Genomic DNA, 21,584 nt, shown 5'->3' on the forward strand with positions numbered 1-21,584 from the left:
AAAGCGGTGGCTCAGCCTGTAGGAGTGGAAGTAGTTTGAAATAATGTTCTTAATACGGCTTGACCTACTGTGGCTTGTTGTGCGGATAACACGTCTACACAGTAGTGCTTGGTGAATGTGTGAGGCGTAGACCATGTGGCTGCCTTACATATTTCTTGCATTGGGATGTTTCCTAGAAAGGCCATGGTAGCACCTTTCTTTCTGGTTGAGTGTGCCCTTGGTGTAATGGGCAGCTGTCGTTTAGCTTTAAGGTAGCAGATTTGGATGCATTTAACTATCCATCTGGCTATACCTTGTTTTGATATTGGGTTTCCTGCATGAGGTTTTTGAAATGCAATAAATTGAAAATGTCACTTACCCAGTGTACATCTGTTCGTGGCATCAGTCGCTGAGATTCACATGGTATGCATGAGCTCGCCATCTGGTGTTGGGTCGGAGTGTTACAAGTTGTTTTTCTTCGAAGAAGTGTTTTCGAGTCACGGGACCGAGTGACTCCTCCTTCTGTGCTCATTGCGCATGGGCGTCGACTCCATCTTCGATTGTTTTCCCCGCAGAGGGTGAGGTAGGAGTTGTACTATAGTAATAGTGCCCGCGCAATGAAAAATGTAAGTATGTACCTATTAAATGATTAAATAATATATATACAAATGTACAAAATTGAAGGTAACTTCTGAACTGCTACAGGCTTCCGGGGAGGTGGGTGGGTCCATGTGAATCTCAGCGACTGATGCCACGAACAGATGTACACTGGGTAAGTGACATTTTCAGTTTGATGGCATCTGTCGCTGTAGATACACATGGTATGCATAGACTAGTAAGCAGTTAGTTCCCCATAAGCGGTGGTTTAGCCTGTAGGAGTAGAAGTTGTCTGAAATAGAGTTCTTAATACAGCTTGACCTACTGTAGCTTGTTGTGCGGATAGCACATCTATACAGTAGTGTTTGGTGAATGTGTGAGGCGTAGACCAAGTGGCTGCTTTACATATTTCCTGCATTGGGATGTTTCCTAAAAAGGCCATTGAAGCACCTTTTTTCCTTGTTGAATGTGCCCTGGGAGTAATGGGCAGTTGTCTTTTTGCTTTAAGGTAGCAGATTTGGATGCATTTAACTATCCATCTGGCTATACCTTGTTTTGATATTGGGTTACCTGCATGAGGTTTTTGGAATGCAATAAATAGCTGTTTAGTTTTTCTGATGTTTTTTGTTCTGTCAATGTAGTACATTAATGCTCTTTTGACATCTAATGTATGTAGTGCTCTTTCAGCCACAGAATCTGGCTGTGGGAAAAAAACTGGTAGTTCTACCGTTTGATTTAGATGGAATGGTGAAATAACTTTTGGTAAAAATTTTGGATTAGGTCGTAGGACGACCTTATTTTTATGTATTTGTATAAAAGGCTCTTGTGTTGTGAACGCTTGAATTTCACTTACTCTTCTTAGAGATGTAATGGCGATGAGAAAGGCAACTTTCCAGGTTAGGAATTGTATTCCGCAAGAGTGCATGGGTTCGAAAGGTGGGCCCATGAGTCTTGTTAGAACCACGTTTAGGTTCCATGAAGGAACAGGTGGTGTTCTTGGTGGTATAATTCTTTTAAGCCCTTCTATGAATGCTTTGATAACTGGTATCCTATACAAGGAAGTTGAATAGGTAGTTTGCAGGTATGCAGATATTGCTGCAAGGTGTATTTTAATAGAAGAGAAGGCTAGCTTTGCTTTTTGTAAATGGAGCAAGTAATTTACTATATGTTTTGGAGTTGCGTCTAGTGGTTGTATCTGATTATGATGGCAGTACCAAACAAATCTTTTCCACTTACTTGCGTAGCAGTGTCTAGTGGATGGCCTTCTGGCCTGCTTTATGACTTCCATACACTCTTGGCTAAGTTGTAAGTGTCCGAATTCTAGGATTTCAGGAGCCAGATTGCTAGATTCAGCGATGCTGGGTCCGGGTGTCTGATCTGTTGGTTGTGTTGCGTTAACAGATCTGGTTTGTTGGGCAGTTTGATGTGTGGTACTACAGACAGATCTAGCAGTGTTGTGTACCAGGGTTGTCTTGCCCACGTTGGTGCTATTAAAATGAGTTTGAGTTTGTTTTGACTCAATTTGTTTACTAGGTAAGGAAGGAGAGGGAGAGGAGGAAAAGCGTAAGCAAATATTCCTGACCAGTTCATCCATAGGGCATTGCCTTGGGATTGCTTGTGTGGGTATCTGGACGCGAAGTTTTGGCATTTTGCGTTCTCTTTTGTTGCAAATAAGTCTATTTGTGGTGTTCCCCAGAGTGTGAAGTAGGTGTTCAGAATCTGTGGGTGGATTTCCCATTCGTGGACTTGCTGGTGATCTCGAGAGAGATTGTCTGCCAGCTGATTCTGGATCCCCGGAATAAACTGTGCTATTAGACCAATTTGATGGTGGATTGCCCACTTCCATATTTTTTGAGCTAACAAGCTTAACTGCGTTGAATGTGTTCCTCCTTGTTTGTTTAGATAATACATCGTTGTCATGTTGTCTGTTTTGACAAGGATGTATTTGTGGGTTATGATTGGTTGGAAAGCTTTTAGTGCTTGAAAAACTGCTAATAATTCTAGATGATTTATATGCAGTTTTGTTTGATGTATGTTCCATTGTCCTCTTATGTTGTGTTGATTGAGATGTGCTCCCCAGCCTGTCATGGAAGCATCTGTTGTTATTACGTACTGTGGCACTGGGTCTTGGAAAGGCCGCCCTATGTTTAAATTTATACTGTTCCACCATAGAAGCGAGAGGTAAGTTTGGCGGTCTAGCAACACCAGATCTAGAAGGTGACCCTGTGCTTGAGACCACTGTGAGGCTAGGCACTGTTGTAAGGGCCTCATGTGCAGTCTTGCGTTTGGGACAATGGCTATGCATGAGGACATCATGCCTAGGAGCTGTAGTATTGTTCTTGCTTGTATTGTTTGCTTTGGAGACATGTGTTGAATGACTCTGTTGAAATTGTGGATCCTTTGTGGAGTTGGCGTTGCTACTCCTTTTGTCGTGTCTATTATGGCTCCTAGATATTGCTGTACTTTGCTTGGCAGAATGTTTGATTTTGCAAAGTTGACGGTGAACCCTAGTTTGTAGAGGGTTTGTATGACTTGATTTGTGTGGTTTGAGCATTGTGTGAGCGAACTGGTTTTGATTAGCCAGTCGTCTAGATACGGGAACACATGTATTTGCTGCCTTCTGATGTGTGCAGCGACTACTGCTAGGCATTTTGTGAATACTCTTGGAGCGGTTGTTAAACCAAAAGGCAATACTTTGAATTGGTAATGTATTCCTTTGAATACAAACCTTAGATATTTCCTGTGTGATTGATGTATTGGTATATGGAAATATGCGTCCTTGAGGTCTAGGGTTGTCATGTAGTTGTGTTTTTTGAGCAATGGTAACACTTCTTGTAGTGTGACCATGTGAAAGTGGTCTGATTTGATGAATGTGTTTACTACTCTGAGGTCTAGAATTGGTCTCAGTGTTTCGTCCTTTTTTGGTATCAAGAAGTACAGTGAATAAACTCCTGTGTTTATTTGTGTGCTTGGTACTAATTCTATTGCATTTTTTTGCAGTAGTGCTTGAACTTCTATCTCTAGAAGCTGTGAATGGTATTTTGATAAATTTTGTGATTTTGGTGGTATGTCTGGAGGGAATTGCAGGAATTCTATGCAATAACCATGTTGGATAATTGCTAGGACCCATGTGTCTGTAGTTATTTTGTCCCATGCTTCGTAATATTGACGTATCCTCCCCCCCACTGGTGTTGTGTGGGAGGGGTGAGTGACGTGTGAGTCACTGCTTGTTGGTAGTGGTTTTGGGGCTTTGAAATCTTCCTCTATTCCTAGGGAATTGCCCCCCTCTATACTGGCCCCGAAAACCTCCCCTGTACTGTCCCTGGTAGGTGGGCGGTGCGGACTGTGAGGTGCTAGCTTGTGTGGCCTGACCCCGAAACCCTCCTCTAAAAGGTGTTTTGCGGAAGGTGTTATAAGATCCTCTGCTCTGCGGGGAGTAGAGTGCGCCCATGGCCTTGGCAGTGTCAGTGTCCTTCTTGAGCTTTTCTATGGCTGTGTCGACCTCCAGACCGAACAGAAGTTTTTCGTTTACTGGCATGTTAAGCACTGCCTGCTGAATTTCTGGCTTGAATCCAGACGTTCTGAGCCATGCGTGCCTACGGATGGTAACCGACGTATTAATGGTCCTTGCGGCCGTGTCTGCTGCATCCATGGAGGAGCGTATTTGATTGTTGGAAATGTTTTGACCCTCCTCAACAACCTGTTTTGCTCTTTTTTGCAGATCTTTTGGGAGATGTTCAATGAGATGCTGCATCTCATCCCAGTGGGCTCTGTCGTATCGCGCTAGCAGCGCTTGTGAATTTGCGATGCGCCACTGGTTTGCTGCTTGGACAGCAACCCTCTTCCCGGCTGCATCGAACTTCCTGCTTTCTTTATCTGGGGGAGGTGCATCCCCAGAAGTGTGTGAATTTGCCCGTTTTCTGGCAGCCCCTACCACCACAGAATCTGGTGGCAGCTGAGAGGTGATGAATACAGGGTCCGTAGGAGGCGCCTTATACTTTTTGTCCACCCTAGGCGTCACTGCCCTACTTTTAACTGGCTCCTTGAAAATGTCCTTTGCATGGCGTAGCATGCCTGGGAGCATCGGCAGGCTTTGGTAGGAGCTGTGGATTGAAGAGAGGGTGTTAAATAAAAAATCATCCTCTACTTGTTCCGAGTGTAGTTCCACATTATGGAATAGTGCTGCTCTAGCCACCACTTGTGAGTAGGCTGTGCGGTCTTCCGGTGGTGATGGCCTAGTTGGGTATGTGTCTGGGCTGTTATCAGACACTGGTGCGTCGTACAAGTCCCACGCATCCTGATCTTGGTCATCGTGGCTCATGGCGGTGTGAGCTGGCGAATGTGACGGGGTGTAAGTTGGCGAAGCCGGAGTTACAGGTGGAGGCGAGGGAGGAGGTGTTACCTTTTGTGCTGTTTGTTGCTGAGGAGTAAACTGAAGCGTTCTCTTTCGTTTGACAGGTGGAAGGGTACTGATCTTCCCAGTCCCCTGCTGAATAAAGATACGCTTTTGCGTGTGATCCACGTCAGTGGATTGCAGTTCTTGTTCAAATCTATGTTTCTTCATTTGTGAAGACATAGAATGCTCTTCAGTATAGGAGCCTGAAACAGGGTCTGATGTCGCTTTTTTCGGCTCCGAAAACCCTGTTGATAGTTTTTTCGGCTCCGAGGTAACCTTCCTCTTTTTCTGTGCCGAAAATTCTTGGCCTCTATGGTCTTCGGCGCCACTGTCTCGGCGTCGATCCGTGTCGACACCGAACTCTCGGTGTCGATGCTTCTGTTTAGCACTCTCTCGGTCCCGAGGAGGCTGCGTGCCGGTGTCTCGACCGAAGTCGGACGATCTCGACACTGAATGGGCCTTTTTCGGTGCCGATTGTTGGTCACCGAGAATTTGGGTGGAGCCATGGCCGGTTGGCAGTGGCGTCCCCTGGGCCTTCTTTCCTTTTTTAAGTTCTGATCTCGACGTCTTAATCACAGTTTTTGTAGAGTCTAGCTCGTCGGAGTCTGAATCCTGGATCGAAAAGGATTCCTCCTGTTCCTCTTCTGTCTCGAACTGTCGACGCTCCTTTGGCGTGGACGCCATCTGCAGTCTTCTCGCTCGACGGTCGCGCAGAGTTTTTCGGGACCGGAACGCCCGACAGGCCTCACAGGATTCTTCGCTGTGCTCGGGTGACAGGCACAGGTTACAGACCGAGTGTAGGTCCGTATAAGGATATTTGTTGTGGCATTCGGGGCAGAATCGAAACGGGGTCCGTTCCATCGGCGTTGTTCTCCATGCGGTCGGGCCGACTAGGCCCCGACGGGGTGCCGAAATCTACCCCGAAGGGCACCGAAGCGATTCGATGTTCAACGCGTCGTCGTATGTGTCTATCTCGAACCGGATAGCAACGATACCGTCGAAAATCTTCCGTTTTCAGCTATCTTTCCGTTCCGAAACCCGGAGCGACAGGAACACGTCCGAACCCGATGGCGGAAAGAAAACAATCGAAGATGGAGTCGACGCCCATGCGCAATGAGCACAGAAGGAGGAGTCACTCGGTCCCGTGACTCGAAAACACTTCTTCGAAGAAAAACAACTTGTAACACTCCGACCCAACACCAGATGGCGAGCTCATGCATACCATGTGTATCTACAGCGACAGATGCCATCGAACAGTTGTTTAGTCTTTCTGATGTTCTTTGTTCTGTCAATGTAATACATTAATGCTCTTTTGACATCTAATGTATGTAGTGCCCTTTCAGCTACGGTATCTGGTTGTGGAAAGAACACTGGAAGTTCCACTGTTTGATTTAGATGGAACGGTGAAATAACCTTTGGCAAAAATTTAGGATTAGTCCTTAGGACGACCTTATTCTTGTGTAGTTGTATAAAAGGTTCTTGTATTGTAAACGCCTGAATCTCGCTTACTCTTCTTAGGGAAGTAATGGCGATGAGAAATGCAACCTTCCAGGTTAGGAACTGTATTTCGCAGGAGTGCATGGGTTCAAAAGGTGGACCCATAAGTCTAGTTAGGACAACATTTAGGTTCCATGAAGGAACAGGTGGTGTTCTTGGTGGTATAATTCTCCTAAGGCCCTCCATGAATGCTTTAATGACTGGTATCTTATATAGGGAAGTTGAATAGGTAGTCTGCAGGTATGCAGATATTGCTGCAAGGTGTATTTTAATGGAAGAGAAAGCCAGGTTAGATTTTTGTAAGTGAAGCAAGTAACACACTACATGTTCTGGAGTTGTGTGTAATGGTTGTATTTGATTAATATGGCAGTAGCAAACAAACCTCTTCCATTTACTTGCATAGCAGTGCCTGGTGGATGGCCTTCTGGCTTGCTTTATGACTTCCATACATTCTTGGGTAAGTTGTAAGTGCCCGAATTCTAGGATTTCAGGAGCCAGATTGCTAGATTCAGCGATGCTGGATCTGGGTGTCTGATCTTTTGGTTGTGTTGTGTCAACAGATCTGGCCTGTTGGGCAATTTGATGTAGGGTACTACTGATAGGTCTAGCAGCGTTGTGTACCAGGGTTGCCTTGCCCAAGTTGGTGCTATTAATATGAGTTTGAGTTTGTTTTGACTGAGTTTGTTTACCAGGTAAGGAAGGAGAGGGAGAGGAGGAAAAGCGTAAGCAAATATCCCTGACCAGTTCATCCATAGGGCATTGCCTTGGGACTGTTTGTGTGGGTATCTGGATGCAAAGTTTTGGCATTTTGCGTTCTCCTTCGTCGCAAACAAGTCTATTTGAGGTGTTCCCCAGAGTTTGAAACAGGTGTTCAGAATTTGGGGGTGAATTTCCCATTCGTGGACCTGTTGGTGATCTCAAGAGAGATTGTCTGCGAGTTGATTTTGGATCCCTGGTATAAATTGTGCTATTAGGCGAATTTGGTTGTGAATTGCCCAACGCCAAATTTTTTGTGCTAGCAGGCTTAACTGCGTGGAGTGCGTCCCCCCTTGCTTGTTTAGATAATACATTGTTGTTAGTCTTGATGAGAATGTATTTGTGAACTATTATTGGTTGGAAAGCTTTTAGTGCTTGAAAAATTGCTAGAAGTTCTAGGTGATTTATATGCAGTTTTGTTTGATGTACGTTCCATTGTCCTTGTATGCTGTGTTGATCGAGGTGTGCTCCCCACCCTGTCATGGAAGCATCTGTTGTTATTACGTATTGTGGCACTGGGTCTTGGAAAGGCCGCCCTTTGTTTAAATTTATGTTGTTCCACCACAGAAGCGAGAGGTAAGTTTGGCGGTCTATTAACACCAGATCTAGAAGATGACCCTGTGCTTGAGACCACTGTGATGCTAGGCACTGTTGTAAGGGCCTCATGTGCAGTCTTGCGTTTGGGACAATGGCTATGCATGAAGACATCATGCCTAGGAGTTGTAATATCATCTTTGCTTGTATCTTTTGTGTTGGATACATGCGTTGTATGATGGTGTTGAAATTTTGAATTCTTTGGAGACTTGGAGTGGCTACTCCTTTTGTTGTGTCTATTATGGCTCCTAGGTATTGTTGTACCTTGCACGGCAGAATGTTGGATTTCGTGAAGTTGACGGTGAACCCTAGTTTGAAGAGGGTTTGTATGATCTGATTTGTGTGATTTGAGCACTCTATTAACGAATGGGCCTTGATTAGCCAGTCGTCTAGATATGGGAACACATGTATTTGCTGCCTTCTGATGTGTGCAGCGACTACTGCTAGACATTTGGTAAAGACTCTTGGTGCGGTTGTTAATCCGAAAGGCAGTACCTTGAATTGGTAATGTATTCCTTTGAATACAAACCTTAGGTATTTCCTGTGCGATGGGTGTATTGGTATATGGAAATACGCATCCTTGAGGTCTAAAGTTGTCATGTAGTCGTGTAGTTTTAGCAATGGTAATACTTCTTGTAGTGTGACCATGTGAAAGTGGTCTGATTTGATGAATGTGTTCACTATTCTGAGGTCTAGGATTGGTCTCAGCGTTTTGTCCTTCTTTGGTATCAGAAAGTACAGTGAGTAAACTCCTGTGTTTATTTGTGTGTTTGGCACTAATTCGATTGCATTCTTTTGCAATAGTGCCTGCACTTCTATCTCCAGGAGATTGGAATGATGTTTTGTCAAATTTTGTGCTTTTGGTAGTATGTTTGGAGGGAATTGTAGAAATTCTATGCAATAACCATGTTGGATAATTGCTAGAACCCAAGTGTCTGTAGTGATTTTCTCCCATGCTTTGTAATAATTACTTATTCTTCCCCCCACTGGTGTTGTGTGGAGGGGGTGAGTGACATGTGAGTCACTGCTTAGTAGTAGGGGTTTTGGGGCTTTGAAATTTTCCTCTATTCCTAGGGAATTGCCCTCCTCTATATTGTCCCCGAAAACCTCCTCTGTACTGTCCCTGGTAACTGGACGGTGTTGCCTGTGAGGTGCTGGCTTGTGTGCTCTGACCCCGAAACCCCCCTCTAAAGGGTGTTTTACGGAATGTGCTGTAATTCCCTCTGCTCTGCGGGGAGTAGAGTGCGCCCATGGCTTTAGCAGTGTCCATGTCTTTTTTGAGTTTCTCAATCGCTGTGTCCACTTCTGGACCGAACAGTTCTTTTTCGTTAAAAGGCATATTGAGAACTGCTTGCTGAATCTCTGGTTTAAATCCAGACGTTCGGAGCCATGCATGCCTTCTGATAGTTACAGATGTATTAATTGTCCGTGCAGCTGTATCTGCAGCGTCCATGGAGGAGCGGATTTGGTTGTTGGAAATGGTCTGTCCCTCCTCAACCACTTGTTTTGCCCTATTTTGTAGGTCCTTGGGCAGATGGTCAATGAGATGTTGCATCTCATCCCAATGGGCTCTGTCATAGCGCGCAAGTAGTGCCTGGGAGTTAGCGATGCGCCACTGGTTTGCAGCTTGTGCTGCGACTCTTACCAGCTGCATCGAACTTGCGGCTTTCTTTATCTGGGGGTGGTGCATCTCCAGATGTGTGGGAGTTGGCCCTTTTCCTAGCTGCTCCTACAACGACAGAGTCTGGTGGCAGCTGTGTAGTGATGAAAGCCGGGTCTGTAGGAGGCGCCTTATACTTTTTTTCCACTCTTGGTGTGATTGCCCTACTTTTGACCGGCTCCTTAAAGATTTCTTTTGCGTGCCGGAGCATACCAGGGAGCATAGGCAGGCTTTGGTAGGAGCTGTGGGTGGAGGAGAGTGTGTTGAATAAAAAGTCATCCTCGACCTGTTCTGAGTGGAGGCTTACATTGTGAAATTGTGCTGCTCTAGCCACCACTTGAGAATACGCAGTGCTGTCCTCTGGTGGAGATGGCTTCGTAGGGTATGCCTCCGGACTGTTATCTGACACTGGGGCGTCGTATAAGTCCCATGCGTCTTGATCTTGGTCACCCTGGCTCATGGTGGTGTGAGCTGGGGAATGTGATGGAGTTTGTGCTGGTGAGACGTTAATCACAGGTGGAGGAGAGGGTGGTGGGGTAACTTTTTTCACCACTTTTGTTTGTGGTGTTTGTTCAGTTTGGAATTCCAATCTTCTCTTTCTTCTAATAGGGGGAAGGGTGCTTATTTTTCCTGTCCCCTGCTGTATGAAAATACGCTTTTGCGTATGGTCTACATCAGTTGAGTGTAGCTCTTCCTCAAACCTATGCTTTTGCATTTGGGAGGTTAGCGAGTGCTCTTCTGTATAAGAGCCTGAAACTGGGTCGGTTGCAGTTTGTTTTGGCACCGAAACCCTGTCTGCATCTTTTTTCGGCTCCGAGGTGACTTTTTTCTTTTTCGGGGCCGAAACCTCTCGGCGTCGATCTTCTTCGGTGCCGCTGTCTCGGCGTCGAGCCGTGTCTACACCGGTATCTCGGTGTCGATGCTTGTCTCCAGCACTTTCTCGGTCCCGAGAAGGCTGCGTGCCGGTGTCTCGACCGGAGTCGGACGATCTCGGCACTGTTTGGGCCTTTTTCGGTGCCGACGGTCGGTCACCGAATTTATGGGTCGAGCCATGGCCTGGTGGCAGTGGCGTCCCCTGGGCCTTGTAAATCTTCTTCTGAGTGGTTTTCGACGTCTTACTCACGGTTTGTGTATCGTCGAATCCTTCGGAGTCCGATTCTTGGATCGAAAAGGTTCCCTCCTCTTCTTGTTCCTCGAACTCCCGGTGGGCTGTCGGCGCGGACGCCATCTGAAGTCTTCTGGCTCGACGGTCTCGGAGTGTTTTTCGGGACCGGAACGCACGACAGGCCTCGCAGGTGTCTTCACTGTGCTCAGGTGACAGGCACAGGTTGCAGACCAAGTGTTGGTCTGTATAGGGGTATTTATTGTGGCATTTGGGACAGAAACGGAACGGGGTCCGTTCCATCGGCGTTCTTCTGCACGCGGTCGGGCCGACCAGGCCCCGACGGGGGATCGAAAAAATTACCACGAAGGGCACCGGAGCTCTTCGATCTTAGACGCGGTGTTGAATCTAACTACGCCGATCCCGAACGCAACAATACCGACGAAAATCTTCCGAAATTAGCTATCTTTCCGTTCCGAAACTCGGAGCGACAGGAACACGTCCGAACCCGATGGCGGAAAAAAAAAACAATCGAAGATGGAGTCGACGCCCATGCGCAATGGAGACAAAAGGAGGAGTCACTCGGTCCCGTGACGCGAAAGACTTCTTCGAAGAAAAACAACTTGTAACACTCCGGCCCAACACCAGATGGCGAGCTATGCAAAACATGCGTATCTACAGTGACAGATGCCATCGAACTGGTTTTATACAATGCTAAATTCCTTAAAGGGTATGACGCGACATCTTCTGGAGAGTGTGTATCAATCCTGCATTCATAACTCTTCTGCCTCAAAACTGAGTTATTGCCCGTCGCATTTGGATACCCCCTACATTTGTAGAAGATGACTTCTTCCTCTGACAGCTGTGGTGTTGAATGTAGCTTCATCGCCATGTGCTACTCCTCTCGTTGTTTACACTAGACATCCGTACGTGCCTGTAGTTTTACCCTAGTTTTTGGCATCTGAGCCCTTTGCTGGCTTTCTCTATATACTTTCCTGCTCAACCTATCCAATATCAGAGCCTTCTACTTGCACCAACTCGATTTCCTTGTGTCTCTCCATCGCTGGACAACTCCAGATCCCTCAGCAACATTTCTTTGTGTTATGATTGGGCCATTGCATAATGTGCCCACCACAGTTTTTTGGTTGAAATTCGGTGTACCCAGTACAGCCCATGGCACTGTGATCCCTCGGCAAACGAAGGTCGCACATGTCATGAGTATCCTTGGAGAGAACCTATCATGGTACTTGGGGTAAAAACCTAACGCCTAGGCAGGGTGCTCCATACTCCATTCTCATTTTACTACAGTTTGGTAGAAAATGCTCAACATTTCTCGATTTCTTCAGTGATTTTGAAATCTATTAAAGATCTCATCATTGTCTGAGTTTTCTTGCTTTCTCATCGACATCCATGCTGAAAACCCTTGGATTCTCCATCGACGGAGCTTCCCATTATGCTTCTAGACCCAAAGGAGGAAAAAAGAATCTGAAGATGGTCACCTCACTCAGAGGCTTCCATGGCACACGTCTGACATCACTGGAAGATGGACATTGGCAACAAATGGTGAACAACATTGAAGGGGTCCAGAAAAAAATACAGAAGCGACTCTTCCACACCCAATGAGCAGACGGCAAAATATTGACAGCATGTGAATCCAGAAAGATTCATGCTGAGAAGCTGGTAAATATAATAGAGACTCTGGAAGGGATTATTTATTTGTACAACTCAAGTTAAAGTTCTAGTTCCATTTTCACATTACACTTCTGCAGTAAGGGTCACTTCAGTAAAGAAATCTGTTTACTTCAGTGTAAGGAAATGCCTCCTTGGCATGGTTACCCCCTGACTTTTTGCCTTTGCTGATGCTATGTTTTGAATTGAAAGTGTGCTGAGGCCTGCTAACCAGGCCCCAGCACCAGTGTTCTTTCCCTAACCTGTACTTTTGTTTTCACAATTGGCACACCCTGGCATCCAGGTAAGTCCCTTGTAACTGGTACCAAGGGCCCTGATGCCAGGGAAGGTCTCTAAGGGCTGCAGCATATCTTATGCCACCCTGGGGACCCCTCACTCAGCACAGACACACTGCTTGCCAGCTTGTGTGTGCTGGTGAGGACAAAACGAGTAAGTCGACATGGCACTCCCCTCAGGGTGCCATGCCAACCTCACACTGCCTATGCAGTATAGATAAGTCACCCCTCTAGCAGGCCTTACAGTCCTAAGGCAGGGTGCACTATACCATAGGTGAGGGCACCAGTGCATGAGCACTGTGCCCCTACAATGTCTAAGCAAAACCTTAGACATTGTAAGTGCAAAACCTTAGCCATAAGAGTATATGGTCTGGGAGTCTGTCAAACACGGACTCCACAGCACCATAATGGCTACACTGAAAACTGGGAAGTTTGGTATCAAACTTATCAGCACAATAAATGCACACTGATGCCAGTGTACATTTTATTGTAAAATACACCCCAGAGGGCACCTTAGAGGTGCCCCCTGAAACCTTAACCAACTACCCGTGTGGGCTGACTGGTTTTAGCAGCCTGCCACACTCGAGACATGTTGCTGGCCACATGGGAAGAGTGCCTTTGTCACTCTGTGGCTAGTAACAAAGCCTGCACTGGGTGGAGATGCTATCACCTCCCCCAGGCAGGAGCTGTAACACCTAGCGGTGAGCCTCAAAGGCTCACCCCCTTTGTTCCAGCACCACAGGGCACTCCAGCTAGTGGAGTTGCCCGCCCCCTCCGGCCACAGCCCCACTTTTGGCGGCAAGGCCGGAGGAAATAATGAGAATAACAAGGAGGAGTCACTGGCCAGTCAGGACAGCCCCTAAGGTGTCCTGAGCTGAGGTGACTAACTTTTAGAAATCCTCCATCTTGCAGATGGAGGATTCCCCCAATAGGGATAGGAATGTGACCCCCTCCCCTTGGGAGGAGGCACAAAGAGGGTGTACCCACCCTCAGGGCTAGTAGCCATTGGCTACTAACCCCCCAGACCTAAACACGCCCTTAAATTTAGTATTTAAGGGCTCCCCTGAACCCAGGAACTCAGATTCCTGCAACTTACGAAGAAGAGGACTGCTGACCTGAAAAACCCCTGCAGAGAAGACGGAGACACCAAGTGCTTTGGCCCCAGCCTTACCGGCCTGTCTCCCTCCTTCAGAAGAAAACTGCTCCAGCGACGCTTTCCCCAGGACCAGCGACCTCTGAATCCTCAGAGGACTGCCCTGCTTTCAAAAGACCAAGAAACTCCCGAGAACAGCGGCCCTGTTCAACAAAGACTGCAACTTTGTTTCCAGAGGAGCAGATTTAAAGACCCCTGCAATCCCCGCAAGAAGCATGAGACTTGCAACACTGCACCCGGCGACCCCGACTCGACTGGTGGAGAAACAACGCTACAGGGAGGACCCCCCGGCGACTCTACGACTGTGAGTAACCAAAGTTGTCCCCCCTGAGACCCCTACAGCGACGCCTGCAGAGGGAATCCCGAGGCTCCCCCTGACCGCGACTGTCTGAATCCAAAATCCCGACGCCTGGAAAAGACCCTGCACCCGCAGCCCCCAGGATCGGAACTCCAGTGCAGGAGTGACCCCCAGGAGGCCCTCTCCCTTGCCCACGCAGTGGCTACCCCGAGGAGCACCCCCCCTTGCCTGCATCGCTAGAGAGACCCCTTGGTCTCCCATTGAAATCAATTGAAAACCCGACGCTTGTTTGCACACTGCACCCGGCCGCCCCCGCGCTGCTGAAGGTGTACTTTCTGTGCTGACTTGTGTCCCCCCCGGTGCCCTACAAAACCCCCCTGGTCTGCCCCCCGAAGACGCGGGTACTTACGAGCTGGCAGACTGGAACCGGGGCACCCCCTTCTCCATTGAAGCCTATGTGTTTTGGGCACCACTTTGAACTCTGCACCTGACCGGCCCTGAGCTGCTTGTGTGGTGACTTTGGGGTTGCTCTGAACCCCCAACGGGTGGGCTACCTTGGACCCCAATTTTAACCCCGTAGGTGGTTTACTTACCTGCAAGAACTAACAATAACTTACCTCCCCTAGGAACTGTGAAAATGGCACTGTGTCCACTTTTAAAATAGCTATACAGGGAGTGCAGAATTATTAGGCAAATGAGTATTTTGACCACATCATCCTCTTTATGCATGTTGTCTTACTCCAAGCTGTATAGGCTCGAAAGCCTACTACCAATTAAGCATATTAGGTGATGTGCATCTCTGTAATGAGAAGGGGTGTGGTCTAATGACATCAACACCCTATATCAGGTGTGCAGAATTATTAGGCAACTTCCTTTCCTTTGGCAAAATGGGTCAAAAGAAGGACTTGACAGGCTCAGAAAAGTCAAAAATAGTGAGATCTTGCAGAGGGATGCAGCACTCTTAAAATTGCAAAGCTTCTGAAGCGTGATCATCGAACAATCAAGCGTTTCATTCAAAATAGTCAACAGGGTCGCAAGAAGCGTGTGGAAAAACCAAGGCGCAAAATAACTGCCCATGAACTGAGAAAAGTCAAGCGTGCAGCTGCCACGATGCCACTTGCCACCAGTTTGGCCATATTTCAGAGCTGCAACATCACTGGAGTGCCCAAAAGCACAATGTGTGCAATACTCAGAGACATGGCCAAGGTAAGAAAGGCTGAAAGACGACCACCACTGAACAAGACACACAAGCTGAAACGTCAAGACTGGGCCAAGAAATATCTCAAGACTGATTTTTCTAAGGTTTTATGGACTGATGAAATGAGAGTGAGTCTTGATGGGCCAGATGGATGGGCCCGTGGCTGGATTGGTAAAGGGCAGAGAGCTCCAGTCCGACTCGGACGCCAGCAAGGTGGAGGTGGAGTACTGGTTTGGGCTGGTATCATCAAAGATGAGCTTGTGGGGCCTTTTCGGGTTGAGGATGGAGTCAAGCTCAACTCCCAGTCCTACTGCCAGTTCCTGGAAGACACCTTCTTCAAGCAGTGGTACAGGAAGAAGTCTGCATCCTTCAAGAAAAACATGATTTTCATGCAGGACAATGCTCCATCACACGCGTCCAAGTACTCCACAGCGTGGCTGGCAAGAAAGGGTATAAAAGAAGGAAATCTAATGACATGGCCTCCTTGTTCACCTGATCTGAACCCCATTGAGAACCTGTGGTCCATCATCAAATGTGAGATTTACAAGGAGGGAAAACAGTACACCTCTCTGAACAGTGTCTGGGAGGCTGTGGTTGCTGCTGCACGCAATGTTGATGGTGAACAGATCAAAACACTGACAGAATCCATGGATGGCAGGCTTTTGAGTGTCCTTGCAAAGAAAGGTGGCTATATTGGTCACTGATTTGTTTTTGTTTTGTTTTTGAATGTCAGAAATGTATATTTGTGAATGTTGAGATGTTATATTGGTTTCACTGGTAATAATAAATAATTGAAATGGGTATATATTTTTTTTTGTTAAGTTGCCTAATAATTATGCACAGTAATAGTCACCTGCACACACAGATATCCCCCTAACATAGCTAAAACTAAAAACAAACTACAAACTACTTCCAAAAATATTCAGCTTTGATATTAATGAGTTTTTTGGGTTCATTGAGAACATGGTTGTTGTTCAATAATAAAATTAATCCTCAAAAATACTACTTGCCTAATAATTCTGCACTCCCTGTATGTGTTTTATGTAAAACGTATATATGCTATTGTGATTATTCAAAGTTCCTAAAGTACTTACCTGCAATACCTTTCAAATGAGATATTACATGTAGATTTTTAACCTGTGGTTCTTAAAATAAACTAAGAAAATATATTTTTCTATACCAAAACCTATTGGCCTGGAATTGTCTCTGAGTGTGTGTTCCTCATTTATTGCCTGTGTGTATGTACAACAAATGCTTAACACTACTCCTTTGATAAGCCTATTGCTAGACCACACTACCACAAAATAGAGCATTAGTATTATCTCTTTTTGCCACTATCTTACCTCTAAGGGGAACCCTTGGACTCTGTGCATACTATTCCTTACTTTGAAATAGTGCATACAGAGCCAACTTCCTACATTCAGTAATCCAGTTTCCCTAAACACATCTGGCTTTGTAGGGTTTAAGTCAGGATCTGTTTAGATCTCATATAGCTCAAAGCAGTGGCACAACTAACAGACTGTCAATTGGATCCTACCCGTAAGTGGCCTGAAGGAGAAAATATTTGCTTGTACAAATCTCTTCTTCTTTCAATGAAAACTCTGGTTCACTTAGGGAAGTCACAGAAAGAACTAAGATATAGAGTGGGTACTCAAAGCTTCACAAATTATTTTTTCTTACGATTACTTGAAAGATTTTGAGACCGGTTATCTGTTCGGGTCAGTAGTTCACATTATGCTAATAAACATGCAAGCTCTCAAAATCATGATGCATTAAAGGGCTGACAAGTATAATAGAACATTATAACAGTATAATATTACTTCTTAGATGTTGAGAGAGGACTTTCTAGTTAAGAGATGCAGAGACTAAAGTCCTCATCTCTGCTGTAATGTGCAATAAACTGCATACGTACATTGTCAAATAGGTAAATAGTTAAAAGAAGTTGCCCAAGAGTAGCTTAAACACAGACATGCGCATAATCTAGGTACGAACAAACCCATGTATTTAACAATCAGAAAAATTATGGTGGTTCAAGTACATATATACAACAAAAATGTCTTACCTTGAGTGACTGCCTTTTTGTCACATAATTTTCTGAATGAAGCAGTTTCTCATATTCACTGAAGAACTAATCAAACAGAAGAAGAAGAGCTATTACAATGGTAAAAAATCACCTACAATTCGCTTCTATTGTCTACAGTTCAATTGGAAGGAATGCTTATTTTACAATTTTGTTTAAAGTTTTTACTACATTTTACAATTATCAGTTATGCACACTTACAAATGGTCCCCAATATCATATTGTAATAACAGCTGCAAAAATAATTTTGGGTGCACAAGTAAGAAAACAGCTCATTGAGAAGAGGAGGTACTTTGAACTCGGCAGGCCACTTCCAGTACCACTACCTCCACAATTTCTGCCTGCATCTGGTGAGAGATGACAAGCGCCCAGCCCGAGCCAGGCTTTCCCTTATCCTCATACTAGGGGCCCACCTTGCACTCACCCCCATGCAGCTTGTACCCTGCACATACTGCTACATAGAAGCAACATCAATGGAGTTAAATCACACTGCACCAAAGCTCTACAATTAAAGAGTTTAGTGCCTACATAGGAGGCAGTAGGGGTGAGGGTTTTCTGATAACCTTTACGTTGCTTGGCCAATGAAAAAGGTAACAATACCAAACACCTGACAGAGTGTTTATATTATATATATATATTTACTGACAAAATCAAAGGTTAAAGTGGCGTTATAGTTGGGTGTTGATTTTAAAGCATTCCAGATTGATAAATAATGTAGGAGTGCCCCACTTAGAGGTGGTTTATCTCACTTGTATTACAACTATGGATTTAAGGATGCATGCATTATGCCCATCTAAGGAAAGTGCTTAGTTTATTTTAGTAAAGCACTTGGGCACAGTGTAGGAAGTTGGCTCTGTATGTGCTATTTCAAAGTAAGGAATAGCATGCACAGAGTCCAAGGGTTCCCCTTAGAGGTAAAATAGTGGTAAAAATAGATAATACTAATGCTCTATTTTGTGGTAGTGTGGTCGAGCAGTAGGCTTATCCAAGGAGTAGTGTTAAGCATTTGTTGTACATACACATAGACAATAAATGAGGTACACACACTCAGAGACAAATCCAGCCAATAGGTTTTTATATAGAAAAATATCTTTTCTTAGTTTATTTTAAGAACCACAGGTTCAAATTCTACATGTAATATCTCATTCGAAAGGTATTGCAGGTAAGTACTTTAGGAACTTCAAATCATCAAAATTGCATGTATACTTTTCAAGTTATTCACAAATAGCTGTTTTAAAAGTGGACACAGTGCAATTTTCACAGTTCCTAGGGGAGGTAAGTATTTGTTAGGTTAACCAGGTAAGTAAGACACTTACAGGGTTTAGTTCTTGGTCCAAGGTAGCCCACCGTTGGGGGTTCAGAGCAACCCCAAAGTCACCACACCAGCAGCTCAGGGCCGGTCAGGTGCAGAGTTCAAAGTGGTGCCCAAAACACATAGGCTAGAATGGAGAGAAGGGGGTGCCCCGGTTCCGGTCTGCTTGCAGGTAAGTACCCGCGTCTTCGGAGGGCAGACCAGGGGGGTTTTGTAGGGCACCGGGGGGGACACAAGTCCACACAGAAATTTCACCCTCAGCAGCGCGGGGGCGGCCGGGTGCAGTGTAGGAACAGGCGTCGGGTTCGCAATGTTAGTCTATGAGAGATCTCGGGATCTCTTCAGCGCTGCAGGCAGGCAAGGGGGGGATTCCTCGGGGAAACCTCCACTTGGGCAAGGGAGAGGGACTCCTGGGGGTCACTTCTCCAGTGAAAGTCCGGTCCTTCAGGTCCTGGGGGCTGCGGGTGCAGGGTCTCTCCCAGGCGTCGGGACTTTAGGTTCAAAGAGTCGCGGTCAGGGGAAGCCTCGGGATTCCCTCTGCAGGCGGCGCTGTGGGGGCTCAGGGGGGACAGGTTTTGGTACTCACAGTATCAGAGTAGTCCTGGGGTCCCTCCTGAGGTGTTGGATCTCCACCAGCCGAGTCGGGGTCGCCGGGTGCAGTGTTGCAAGTCTCACGCTTCTTGCGGGGAGCTTGCAGGGTTCTTTAAAGCTGCTGGAAACAAAGTTGCAGCTTTTCTTGGAGCAGGTCCGCTGTCCTCGGGAGTTTCTTGTCTTTTCGAAGCAGGGGCAGTCCTCAGAGGATGTCGAGGTCGCTGGTCCCTTCGGAAGGCGTCGCTGGAGCAGGATCTTTGGAAGGCAGGAGACAGGCCGGTGAGTTTCTGGAGCCAAGGCAGTTGTCGTCTTCTGGTCTTCCGCTGCAGGGGTTTTCAGCTGGGCAGTCCTTCTTCTTGTAGTTACAGGAATCTAATTTTCTAGGGTTCAGGGTAGCCCTTAAATACTAAATTTAAGGGCGTGTTTAGGTCTGGGGGGTTAGTAGCCAATGGCTACTAGCCCTGAGGGTGGGTACACCCTCTTTGTGCCTCCTCCCAAGGGGAGGGGGTCACAATCCTAACCCTATTGGGGGAATCCTCCATCTGCAAGATGGAGGATTTCTAAAAGTTAGAGTCACCTCAGCTCAGGACACCTTAGGGGCTGTCCTGACTGGCCAGTGACTCCTCCTTGTTATTCTCATTATTTTCTCCGGCCTTGCCGCCAAAAGTGGGGCCTGGCCGGAGGGGGCGGGCAACTCCACTAGCTGGAGTGTCCTGCTGGGTTGGCACAAAGGAGGTGAGCCTTTGAGGCTCACCGCCAGGTGTGACAATTCCTGCCTGGGAGAGGTGTTAGCATCTCCACCCAGTGCAGGCTTTGTTACTGGCCTCAGAGTGACAAAGGCACTCTCCCCATGGGGCCAGCAACATGTCTTGGTTTGTGGCAGGCTGCTAAAACTAGTCAGCCTACACAGATAGTCGGTTAAGTTTCAGGGGGCACCTCTAAGGTGCCCTCTGTGGTGTATTTTACAATAAAATGTACACTGGCATCAGTGTGCATTTATTGTGCTGAGAAGTTTGATACCAAACTTCCCAGTTTTCAGTGTAGCCATTATGGTGCTGTGGAGTTCGTGTTTGACAGACTCCCAGACCATATACTCTTATGGCTACCCTGCACTTACAATGTCTAAGGTTTTGTTTAGACACTGTAGGGGTACCATGCTCATGCACTGGTACCCTCACCTATGGTATAGTGCACCCTGCCTTAGGGCTGTAAGGCCTGCTAGAGGGGTGTCTTACCTATACTGCATAGGCAGTGAGAGGCTGGCATGGCACCCTGAGGGGAGTGCCATGTCGACTTACTCGTTTTGTCCTCACTAGCACACACAAGCTGGTAAGCAGTGTGTCTGTGCTGAGTGAGAGGTCTCCAGGGTGGCATAAGACATGCTGCAGCCCTTAGAGACCTTCCTTGGCATCAGGGCCCTTGGTACTAGAAGTACCAGTTACAAGGGACTTATCTGGATGCCAGGGTCTGCCAATTGTGGATACAAAAGTACAGGTTAGGGAAAGAACACTGGTGCTGGGGCCTGGTTAGCAGGCCTCAGCACACTTTCAATTGTAAACATAGCATCAGCAAAGGCAAAAAGTCAGGGGGCAACCATGCCAAGGAGGCATTTCCTTACACAACCCCCCCCCAAACGAAAGAGGATGAGACTAACCTTTCCCAAGAGAGTCTTCATTTTCTAAGTGGAAGAACCTGGAAAGGCCATCTGCATTGGCATGGGCAGTCCCAGGTCTGTGTTCCACTATAAAGTCCATTCCCTGTAGGGAGATGGACCACCTCAACAGTTTAGGATTTTCACCTTTCATTTGCATCAGCCATTTGAGAGGTCTGTGGTCAGTTTGAACTAGGAAGTGAGTCCCAAAGAGGTATGGTCTCAGCTTCTTCAGGGACCAAACCACAGCAAAGGCCTCCCTCTCAATGGCACTCCAACGCTGCTCCCTGGGGAGTAACCTCCTGCTAATGAAAGCAACAGGCTGGTCAAGGCCATCATCATTTGTTTGGGACAAAACTGCCCCTATCCCATGTTCAGAGGCATCAGTCTGCACAATGAACTGCTTAGAATAATCTGGAGCCTTGAGAACTGGTGCTGAGCACATTGCTTGTTTCAGGGTGTCAAAGGCCTGTTGGCAGTCCACAGTCCAGTTCACTTTCTTGGGCATTTTCTTGGAGGTGAGCTCAGTGAGGGCTGTCACAATGGATCCATATCCCTTCACAAACCTCCTGTAGTACCCAGTCAAGCCAAGGAATGCCCTGACTTGAGTCTGAGTTTTTGGAGCTACCCAGTCCAGAATAGTCTGGATCTTGGGTTGGAGTGGCTGAACTTGGCCTCCACCTACAAGGTGTCGCAAGTAAACCACAGTTCCCTGCCCTATCTGGCATTTGGATGCCTTGATAGAGAGGCCTGCAG

General features: G+C 46.6%; 1 protein-coding gene across 7 annotated transcripts in view; it reads right to left on the reverse strand.

Annotated features, from left to right (window-relative positions):
• CAB39 (calcium binding protein 39) overlaps positions 1 to 21,584 on the reverse strand; it is a 209,565-nt gene that overhangs the window by 57,492 nt on the left and 130,489 nt on the right. For all 7 annotated transcript variants that reach the window (XM_069213414.1, XM_069213415.1, XM_069213410.1 and 4 more), the window contains one exon: positions 17,257 to 17,322. In XM_069213414.1, coding sequence (XP_069069515.1) covers positions 17,257 to 17,322 — 66 coding nt within the window. The remainder of the gene's footprint in view (positions 1 to 17,256; positions 17,323 to 21,584) is intronic.

Source organism: Pleurodeles waltl, chromosome 11 (genome assembly GCF_031143425.1).
Source record: "Pleurodeles waltl isolate 20211129_DDA chromosome 11, aPleWal1.hap1.20221129, whole genome shotgun sequence".
In the NCBI taxonomy this organism is placed as follows: Eukaryota; Metazoa; Chordata; class Amphibia; order Caudata; family Salamandridae; genus Pleurodeles; species Pleurodeles waltl.